Source organism: Gadus macrocephalus, chromosome 12 (assembly GCF_031168955.1).
Source record: "Gadus macrocephalus chromosome 12, ASM3116895v1".
In the NCBI taxonomy this organism is placed as follows: Eukaryota; Metazoa; Chordata; class Actinopteri; order Gadiformes; family Gadidae; genus Gadus; species Gadus macrocephalus.
This window is the reverse complement of record NC_082393.1, coordinates 7,848,786-7,859,778: the sequence shown is the minus strand read 5'-3', so window position 1 is coordinate 7,859,778 and position 10,993 is coordinate 7,848,786. Positions and strand designations below refer to the sequence as shown.

General features: G+C 41.7%; 1 protein-coding gene across 2 annotated transcripts in view; it reads left to right on the top strand.

Moving 5' to 3' along the window:
- Nucleotides 1-1,032: 1,032 nt before the first annotated feature.
- il12rb2 (interleukin 12 receptor, beta 2a) overlaps nucleotides 1,033-10,993 on the top strand; it is a 10,593-nt gene continuing 632 nt past the window's right edge. Inside the window, exons 1-16 of one of the 2 annotated variants that reach the window (XM_060066464.1) lie at nucleotides 1,033-1,258; nucleotides 1,570-1,711; nucleotides 2,073-2,321; nucleotides 2,661-2,790; nucleotides 2,943-3,139; nucleotides 3,599-3,744; nucleotides 4,416-4,560; nucleotides 5,223-5,296; nucleotides 6,083-6,293; nucleotides 7,301-7,483; nucleotides 7,581-7,679; nucleotides 8,398-8,544; nucleotides 9,172-9,303; nucleotides 9,511-9,604; nucleotides 9,753-9,834; nucleotides 10,145-10,993. The exon at nucleotides 10,145-10,993 is cut by the window's right edge and continues 632 nt beyond it. In XM_060066464.1, coding sequence (XP_059922447.1) covers nucleotides 1,645-1,711; nucleotides 2,073-2,321; nucleotides 2,661-2,790; nucleotides 2,943-3,139; nucleotides 3,599-3,744; nucleotides 4,416-4,560; nucleotides 5,223-5,296; nucleotides 6,083-6,293; nucleotides 7,301-7,483; nucleotides 7,581-7,679; nucleotides 8,398-8,544; nucleotides 9,172-9,303; nucleotides 9,511-9,604; nucleotides 9,753-9,834; nucleotides 10,145-10,573 — 2,385 coding nt within the window. In that variant the 5' untranslated portion in view covers nucleotides 1,033-1,258; nucleotides 1,570-1,644 and the 3' untranslated portion in view covers nucleotides 10,574-10,993. Of the gene's footprint in view, nucleotides 1,264-1,569; nucleotides 1,712-2,072; nucleotides 2,322-2,660; nucleotides 2,791-2,942; nucleotides 3,140-3,598; nucleotides 3,745-4,415; nucleotides 4,561-5,222; nucleotides 5,297-6,082; nucleotides 6,294-7,300; nucleotides 7,484-7,580; nucleotides 7,680-8,397; nucleotides 8,545-9,171; nucleotides 9,304-9,510; nucleotides 9,605-9,752; nucleotides 9,835-10,144 lie in introns of both variants that reach the window. The other variant, XM_060066463.1, reaches the window with a different exon arrangement.

The window sequence follows — 10,993 nt, the reverse complement described above, 5'->3', positions numbered from 1 at the left end:
TAGATATGATTAAGTGTATTCACTCGTTATAACGATGTAATATCTGTGCGATTGTTGATAACAAACTTACTCATGCAATAGATGCCTGACAACACCAGAGGTTGATGTGACAAAAGGTTATAATATTTTATTTAACACATTATCTAAACTTAAAGTCTACCCAAGAAGGGCACAATAATGTTGAATGCAGAGCCAGACAGTATCGGAGTACATTTACTTGAGTACAGTACTTAAGTACAATTTTGAGGGATCTGTACTTTACTAGAGTATCATTTTTGGGGAGCACTCATGACTTTACTCAAGTAAATTTGAGAGGCAAATATTGTACTCTTTACTCCGCTACATATCTATCCATAACCGTGAGTACCCGTTACTTATTCTAAAAAATAAAAAATAAAAGGAGAAAAGAAAAATCACGGAAACCCTCAATTTGTTGCTTCCCTCTCAAACTTGATAAAAACAAGTACTTCAGTACTTTTACTTAAGTAGACATCTGACTGTAGTACTTTCACTTGTACTTGAGTAAAATTTAGCAAGGGGTATCTGTACTTTTACTAAAGTAAGGAAGCTGTGTACTCAGTCCGCCTCTGGTTGAATGAAATCAATAAAAAAATATCTAAGAGGGCTTAAATGGGGATGAGAGCTGGGACTGTCTGTCAACGGATCCCAGATCAGCTGCTAGGCCTGGCAGCATGCAACCAACCCACCAACAACATCAAGAATAAGAGAGGGGGAAAGAACGTATCAAATAAAGACCACCCCCACAATGGAACAATTGTAAACAAAACACAAAGGTCTAACCCCCACAGAGACCCATTAGCCTCCATCACACGGGCCGGGCCCAAATGATGATGCCTGCCAGACCCTTAATAACAACCAAGTTAACCAAAAATAATAATGCATATTTCATTAGTTGCTTATCCAGTTGCCAAATGGAAGCCCCAAGCTTGTCAGGATATCTGATCAGCAAACCACCGAAACCAAGTTTGGTGCAAAAGGGAAGGCTCAAATCTTGTGCTCACCCCTTGCACATCCTCCTCCCCTGCTCTTCAGGGTCCTAAAGGCATATTCTGCCGATAGATAGATTGTTCGATAGCGTTAAATCCACGTGCCAAAACAACACCCTGTGTCTCTCTTTCGTTGAGAGACGGCAGTCCACCATAGAAAGCTCCTTCGGGTCCCAAGTGACATAGCCTGCATCCATGGTTCTCGCGACCAAACAGGCAAGACAGGAAGCGCTCCAGGGGACGAGCGAATGGTTTGGCAAGTGTTAAATATGTATTTATTTGTAAGCCTATATGTGTATATTCTGGCTGATTTAACGGATCTCTAAAACGCTGTTCATTTCCTTTTAAGTGTAGGAATATAGATAATCATTGATTACATCATTATATGTTATAGACTATAATACTGTTTGGCAATGATTGTTCTCGTATCATTGGTGTGATGTTGCTGTTTGTTCAGCATCAGTATAGGTGTCCTTGTGTCTTCTTTGAATTTTTTTTGATTTGCCATGGCACCCAAATGATTTAACTAAGGAATAAATGATGTTTTATTTGACTTTGTCAGCTGGCCTACTTTTGTTAACTTGGTGATGTGGTCATTTGGGAACCCCTGAAGAGGAACTACGTCGCGGGTCAACGAATGGCTCCAAAATTCCCAACATGGTGCGTTTGCATAGTCACAGCGCTGGTTGTGCATTGTTCTACAGGTGAGAATCAACTCGTCATAGCGTTTAGACAGATTATTAATTAATGTAAAGGCCGCACTACATTTCACTTTCAAATGTTTTTGCATCGAAATAATCCCACGTTGAGTCAAAGTTGTACATTTCACATGGAAATAATTGGAACACAGTTAAAGCCTCGCCATGAATCCTTGTTAAACATGCAGTATTTCGCTTTTGTAGCCTACTACAGCTATCTAATAGCTGTCAATCCGTCCAGTTTTTTATTATTATGAACATGATATCTCCACAATTGTTGCTAAATCTAAAGCCAACATAAGTTGCAAATGGGATAACTGACATCAGCAGGTGAAGCTGAACATCTCTACTTGTGTTCTTTTTCCAGGCTCTGAAACATGCAAGATCTGGTCCAGCGCTGGAGAAGTTGTGAAACGAGGCTCCAGTTTTAAGATTTTCTGCACATTTCCATCCACCTGCGAAATTGAAGTGCATTTAAGCGATAACTTGCGCAAATACGAACGTCATAATTCGTCCACCGTGTACATTGACGCTGTAAACACAACGAACAGTGCGACGTATAGCTGCCAGTGCAAGCTCGAACGCTATCTCTGTGGAATCGATATTCGTGCAGGATGTAAGTATATTATTTGAAACAATCTTTAGCAGGCCTATTCCCCAACGGTTGTTGCTTGCTGACAGTTAAAATAACTGCCATGTTATTGTTCTTGTTGGAATTGATACTTTAATGACACACACAGTCATATAACATTGTCGAATTTCTTTTTGTGATAGCCTAGTTTATGAAAGTCCATGTTGCTTTTATCTGAACACAAAAACGTATTTAAGGAACGTAACATAATAACGAATCTTATTTATTCGCATTGTCACACCCTGTTGAGAAACGTGTTTGTTTTTCCCTTTTATTCAACCTAACTGGGTTTGGATTTCTCCATGTTTTGGGGTTTTGCTATAGATCCACCAGGCAAACATGGAGCCCCAACGTGCATAAAGAGTGAAGAAAAGAGTAACGGAACACATGGTTTTGTGGAGTGTAGATGGAAAAGCTTGACGAAAACCTATCTACACCCTAATTCTACTCTACGGTGAGTTAATGCCTCATCACTATCAGCTGCTCAACAGTAAAAAGGCACACTTGTATTATGTGGTTTTCCAGTTGCGATAATCAGTTAGTTACCTGTCACTATTAATGGATTAAGTGTATAGACTTGACTGATGAACACCTCATGTGTCACAGGGTGACGTCTCTGCCCAAAAAACCCAAGGGCATCCCCGAGATTCGCCCTGGGTCCATTGAGGGCCCAGGGTCGGTCACGTTCAGGGCTAACTTGACGGTAGAGAGTTCTGTCCAGATGATTTCCGTGGAAGTCCTCGCCCACAACGTGCTGGGGCGGTCAGAGTCTGACACCTATAACTTCACTCTCAGCGACATCGGTATGGAAGCCACACCCACTCATCACCCTCTTCAAACCATATGAGAGACGGAGCACTGCAGTGTTTGCAATGATGTTCATGTTCATTGACAGTTTTGACCAAGCTAGTAGCGGATATACGAGAGGATGAGTCAATTTCGAAAACCACATTGGGTTCAAAGGATTTCTCTTTTCGAGTGAATTGCTTAATCCTACACCTAACTGTAATCAGCTAAAAAATAAACAAGATCACCTAAGATTGTGGTAATTTTTAGAATCGGGGGGGATTACAGTTACAAGCAGTGTATTCGTGTAGTCGTATGGTTGTTTATCTATTCTAACCTGTCAGGGGGGATATTCGATCTGATGGTTGATGTCACCTCTTATTTGAGAACCTGCTCTCTGGTGCGGTATTCACTATATTGACTTGTGGTCTGTCCCCGTCTGAGATTAGCTCTGTTTTTTATTGTTATTCCTACAGTGAAGCCCTCGCCCCCCGTTTTGAACCTAGTGGAGTGCTCCTCGAGGTCCTGTAACATCACCTGGGGCCACTCCCTGAAGGTCAACCTACAGGTCCACCCACAGGTCCAGTACAGGGATGTTACGGATCTGTTGGTTGCAGAGGAGGTATGTATCCCACATCCCACACATCCAGACTCTGTAAGATCCAATGTTTGTTAGAGGGCTTGTTAGTACATAAGAATGCATCATTTGTTTCTTTTGGATGGCAATTCTTGGCCTTATTGAGAAGACTGAAGAGAGCTGCAGTACTGTCAAATCCTAAATAAATATTAACATACTGTAACCTGTTAGTCCCCATAATGATCAATCATTTCATGATTGATTACTAAACAATGACCAAAAATGGAGTCATTGCAATGTGACGCTTTGATGCAAAAGCCCTAAACGTTATGATGCAAATGAACGCACTCGCAAAAGACCTTGCAGAGATGTATACCAGAGTCCTTATCATAATGTTTTTAATGTATATGCCACACGTCCCTTTGTTGAAGAAATGCCACTAATATAGGAGTCGTCAAATCTTGCTTATTCATATTTTTTCGACCATGACATGGAAAATGCTCCTCAGAATGCAAGTGGCCATGTAAAAAGTCCAAGTTTAACTGTAGGGATTAATTGTATTGGTATGTCAACTGTACTGTCATTGTTACCAAAGTGTTTACTCACTCTCAGCCTTCCATTTATTTTCACCATTATTTTTAAACATGACTAGGCCGACAGTTAAGCCCAGCAGAGAATATTAAATAACATTGTGTTTGTCGTGTGGTTGTCTTCAGGACTGGCTGAACACCTCATCTGAGCTGCCCTCCGTCCTTTCTCTAGAACCATCCAGGAATTACTCCTTCAGAGCCAGAGCCAAGCTGAACAGTGGACTCTGGAGTGACTGGAGCACACCGGTCCAAAACAGGACTCAGGAGGAAGGCAAGTGATAGCCTGCCGCTGTGGCTTGACAATGGCTGGAGGCCCACATTTAGTATTTTTTGGTATTTTCACTTTAATTTCATGGTCTCACATTCTTGGGACCTTTTTAGACCGCATTATACCGCTTTGTAATTCCCCTTGTAAGTACAGCACAGTAGAGTCACTCTATTTCGAACGACTAGTTGTTCAGTCTGCCAGGTTGTTGTTTGTGCTTGTTTGTATTTAACCAAATGTGTTTGAGCAGCTATGGCTTAATATTTGACAAAAGTTTCCCATGGGTGATTTCGATGTTGGGCTTTCTCGTTGCTAATTAATAAGAAATAATTTTTTTGAAGACTTTATGACAAGCAAAAACGGCTCAAAGCTTACCTTTTCCCTAAATATATGACCTAGTACGCCACTTTCAAATTTCAAATGCAGTGCACTAACTTAAATGTAAAAATCTGTCAAACAGACCGTCTTAATTCTGTGTACGGGAAAATCATCATTCCCTTCCTCTCAAGTCTTAAATGCTCAAAGTTTACATAGGAATAAACCTTATTGTCTGTTAACAGTTGTATGAGCCATGGGACAAAATAACACATAAAGAAAATGATTGGCTCCAACAGAAATGGAGCTGCATTCCATCAGCTAGTGTGACAGTGAGTGTTGTCGTTTTGCAGCTCCCAACAAGGAACTTGACATCTGGTTTGCCAGGGCCACTTCTCCACCGAACAAGTTGACTGTTTACTGGAAGGTAAGTGTTTTCAACCTCTTGGCCTTGTGCACATTGAATCTTAAGAACTTGTTTGACGTATTTGCGGTCTTACTATAGTTGCATAGTATAGTTTGGTTGGGTTTAGTTCTGGTTTAGAGCACATTGTTGGTTTGCACACATTTCCATTGCTGTAGCCAAAGCATTAGTTATGGTTGTTCTTACCATTTTCCACAGAAATGAAAGGTCAGCCCTTAACCACTTTTGTGGCTTCACGCTTACACAGACACACACGTACACACCACACCACATCACCCTATGCACGCACAAACACACACACATACACACACACACACACACACACACACACACACACACACACACACCTGATTAGTCATAGCAAGAGAGGCTACTGAAAACCAGACAAAATGGCTGTTTCAGTTTACACGAAAAGCAGTCCCTAAAATGCATTACCGTCCATCTGCATTACTATTTCTCCTTTTTATGAATACTTTTTGGGAGTTAAATTTTTACCTCAGATATACCAATAAAAAAGTAATCTGGAACTTTCGCTGACTACCTCATATGCAAATGAGAAAAAAAAAAAGATATAATCAAATGCAGTGGTTGAAGAATAAGTGCCATCACCACTTTGCTTCACAAATTGTACTGCAAGAAGCCCGTTGCCAGTGTGAAACACTGGAAAGAAAAACACTCATAAACATGCTCCATGTTTGTTTATTTAGCAAACGTCAATTGACAAATGCACGCTTTCTGCAGTGTGGTCCTACTGCAAAAAATACAATTAACGTCCTTCTGTCCCTGCAGTCGCTGAATGAATCTGAGGCCAGAGGGAGGGTGCTGGGATACCTAGTCCATATAAATGACAATCACACGGAAAGCCCAACCACACACAATGTCAGTGCCAACGACGCACGTTTCGAAGTCCAGTCCTGTGTAAGTTGCCTGGTGACGGTGTCTGCATACAACTCCAAAGGCTCCTCCCCTCCGGCCCGCGTCCCCTCCCTTTTCAAAACAGGTGAGGTGCTTACTTAATTATTTTTGCAATGAAGCCTTTATACCGTCTCTCTTTCCTAGTTCATCGTTTTTATTATTTAGAAATTACTACAATACCACTGTACTGTGGAGTAAAATGAATCAGTCAGTGTAACCCTTACATCATAGACTCATGTTCAATGAAGGGGTCAACAACCTTTTCAACATGCAGTGCCAGTTTGACATTTTCTCGTTAATGAGTGTGCCTTAGGCAACAATATATAAAATATGAAGCTGAATTATGAACATAAAAAACATTTCCAGAAGACCTGGAATTGTACTATTTTCATATAGTCCACAATCATGCATCAACATTTGAAATGTTTTTTAGTTGTTATATTTGCAACATGGGCTTACAAATTATAATTACTTATTACACGGGTCTTTTCAACGTTCCGTTCACTTGCATGAGCACTTCACAACTTCCGGCGTTCCCACTGATAATTCATTGGCAACGGATGAATAATGACCACTATCAAGGTAAACAAAAGGACTTTTTGCCTTTGGTATCACACCTGTTCGCCCTGTCGGGGCTTATTTTCTTGATAATGACCGGCGTTCTATACATTATCCCTTACATATGTCCCATCTTAAAACACCATTTTCAGAAACTCATTGAGGAACATATTTGCACTGTGAGAAATGTAAAAAACGAGAATATATGAGAATGTTGAAACCATCCACATCAATATCTTTAAGACATATACAGTTATGCAAAACCATGTGAAGGCGATGCATACAGCAACAACACCACTTGCGACAATACTTTCAATATTTTTTCTATTACTCACAACATAGGTTTAAAAACTATTAATTTATCCCATTTCAGAACACTGCTGTTTTTTTAAATTTTAATACTTTTTTAAATTTTTAATAAGAAAAAAAAAAAGTGTGCCAATGATTATGCTGCCCCATGCCAGTGGTGGCACGCGTGCCTAGGGTTGCCGACCCCTGAACTATCATCTCAACTACCCACTCCTCCATCTTCAGCTCAGCCCCCTCAAGAGTTGCATGTCACTGAAAGCAAGGACAACGTCTCCCTCTACTGGAGAAAGGCAGACCCTACATTGCAATCCACTGGCTATCTGGTTGAGTGGTATCTGCAAGACCAGCCGTTTGAAAAGCTCCAATGGATGCGACTGTCCAGCGCAGAGAGTCAGGCAGTAATCACAGGTGACAAGGAAGAGATGCTTACATGCTCACTGCAAAAACGTGTTGTTTCACTTTCTCAGCCTAATAATTGAATGAATTATTCTCTTTTGGTTTGCAGAGATTGATCCAAATACGTGCTATGATGGAGCGGTGTATGTCTTCTATGAAAACGCTTTGGGCAAGGCCAGTTTTACTGGTGTCAACACTCTAGTGTCAGGTAAGTGCGGCCTTCCCAGCAGAAGTCTCTTGCAGCCACTATGCCAGGCCCCACCCACCTCATAAGGTAGAGGCTGTGATTGGTAAAACTAAATAAATTAAACTGTATAAGTAAATCATCCCTAAGGTATAAAACCTTGTCACTTTGGATAAACAAATACATTTTGTTAACTGCTGATATAGTACAGACCTGCGATTTGTTAATGTTCCAACAAAATGAAAGAAAACACAGATATAAATGTTGCTAATTTTCATATATTTTCTCCAAGTAATGTATGTGTGCCGGGACTGGTGTTGAACTGACTAGTATTTTGTCCAATTATATTGCTCTGTTATCTTCTGTTACTCATATCATGGGGTTTTACGGCTAGCTTTTGTTTTGGACGTATTCAAATATCAACGCTAAGCTGAGCTCTACCCTAACCATTTTCACAAACCCAAACACTTTTTGAAGAGCTTTGTCCCGCCCCAACCTCCTGTTTTATGACGCCTCAGGAATTTTTTTTGAAAGGAATGCCGTTCGACTTCTGTTTGATAGGACTTTTAGTCAAATAAAAGAATCGTTTTTTTAAATGATCATGTTAAAAATGACAAAAACTGGCTCCATAACAAACAGATGTTCTAGCAACACATCTGCCTTTTTTAAAACCCTTTCTGTCTGCGGTTTGAAATTAGATTTTCCAGTGGGTCATGTGAACGAGGAGCTCTTTGGTTTACAGTGCCAACAGGTGCGCCGTCGGTCAACAGGGACGGTGACGGCCAGGCGGTGACCTTGACCTGGACCCCGATTCCCTGGCATCAGCGTAGAGGGTGTATCCGCAACTACACCGTCTACGTAACAAACAACAAGGACCCCGAGGACACGTGTGAGTATAATGCCCAGGGACCGAACGATAAAGCCATGACGTAGCGCACACAGCCCTGTGGTTCTAGTTTAGTGGATAGTTTACTTCTTTTTGGCTGCTTGTCAGATAAACAGAGCACATATAAGGCATCCTTTTGTCTCTGGAAACTCGGGCATTTACAATTATTAACGGCATTTAATAGACTAAATAAATCATCAGAAATCTTTTCATTATTAATCGACTATGTAAATAATGTTTAGTTGCAGCCCTAGTGAACAGATGAAAGTGGCCTGACCTCTCACACCAAGCATACTGCCGTATTACATTCACCACCCCCCTCTTCACGTGCTAGTCCGTCCACCAAAACCCAGCTCTGCACCTTCTCCTCCTCGCCACCCGATGGTGGAATGCACCACCAAACCAGCGGCTTCATAGCACACCCTCCCCACCCCCACTCCCCCCCCCCCCCCCCCCCCGAGACCTTCCCCGACTTTCTCCATTTTGTAAAACAGTATGTGGCCAATTTAAAGAGTTGATAATTGCATTGTTGTCACTTGAACCTTGTGTACAGCACTTAAATAATTGAAGAAATAATCCTTCCATCTAGGATGTATGTCATTGTGTGTTGTATATGGTTGTGTGTTGCAGACCATGTCCCTGCATCAGAGCGTCGGTACACCATCGACCATCTGCCTCCAGACACCTACATAGTCTGGGTGACAGGCTGGACACAAAAAGGCGAAGGACCCCGTGGGGAAACATTCCAGTTTATCATCCAACGTAAGCCCCATGCTGCTGCTATATAGTCAACTCCTTTCAATTCGTTTTTTTCGCGGTTAGATTTGTTCCACACTGACCATAGCTCCCCCTGGTGTAATCTGAGGGTTAAGCGACCATGTCATTGAACCCATTTCTTTGTATCTCTGGGTCTACATGTCATGGGTTAACATGTGTTCTTACATGTTTTCCTAATTTTCACTCTTTCAGAGGAAACAAACCCACTCCCTTGGCTGTTATTGGCAGCCTCTGTGTTCATAGTTCTTCTGCTCTGTCTCTTCAAGTGGCTAGCAAGATGGCAAAGGTAATGAATGTATTCCAACGACTCTTCAATAGAAGCAGCTTGTTCTTACCCCTAAGATCTAGTTTTTAGAGCAACACATTGATGGGGCCATGTGTTGCTATATAATTTCCGCCTCATGTCTCTGTGCAATTGGTATCCTACTCTGTAGGCTGAAGATGATTCTAATATCACTGAAAGATGTACCAGATCCCAGCAATAGCAAGTTGGCAAAGTCCTTTACAGATAACAAGGTATGTCATTGAATTAATAAAATGGATTATCACATTTTGTCATGAAACTGTACACGATATTGATAAATATCTAATCGTCTGATTGAGGGTCATTCCATAGAGGCTGATGGCAATGTACTGACATTTTGGTAATTAACTAAAACCATATTTTTATGATTTGAAGTGCATATTTTCTCATCATAATTCAATTGGAAAATAGAACTAGGTATCACGATAAGTCTATATCCTCAGTTCATGCAAAGACGATAACATTTAATTATTGCGGCCCAACACTGTATACAAATAATTTTTCTTTGTTGACTCCTTGAAGGGCAAGATGGATCTCCACGTGAACCCCAGCGACTTCTCCTCAGAAGAAGGGGAAGTCATTGTGTTCATGGAGATTCAGAAGGAGAACGACGAAGACTTCGGCCGCCGCGAGGGCCCCACCGACGCCTCCTCTGTCCATCGGCCTGATTGGGATTCAGGGACGGAGCCGCAGACCCCCTACCTCAAGAGTTTGGCCAAGGCCTCAGACAGCTCCGACTACACGCACAGCTCCCAGGAAACGGGCACCACCGCCGGCTACATCGCCTCACAGGCGGAGCAGAGTGTACTGGAGGAAGGGCAGGCGGAAGAGGAGGAGTGTATAGACCATTACCCCAGCAATGTCTTTGATGAACCCATCGTGTTTGGGAGGGGGCTGACTCTTGATGCAGTGAAAATTGACTGCAGAAACTTGTGGGAGAATGACGGCTGAAAGGCTGGAACCTATATAAACAAGATGTGTTTTTTAGAGGTGATGGCTGAACAAACTATATTATTTAAGGCATGGTTGCAATTTGAGAACAGGTGGGGCCTGAACCCACCACACACGTTTGGACTCACAAGTGCCCTCTTGGGGACTTGTGACATTGGGCATTGGGGAAATTATTAAGGTTATTTGGTTGCACATCATCAAAGACGAGAAAAGATCAAAGACGAGTCAACGTAATCTGCCCCCTTGAATGTTTTGCCTAAGGACATTAGTCTGTGAGGAAACTATTGTTATTGTACAAATGTAGTAGATGTGTTTGACTAACCGTTTGTAGTTATCCTCAGTTTATCCTCGTGGAAAAGTTGAGGGAGCTGGATCCAAGTCTGAAAAATCGTATCTAAACATTCAATCCGGCAAATAAAT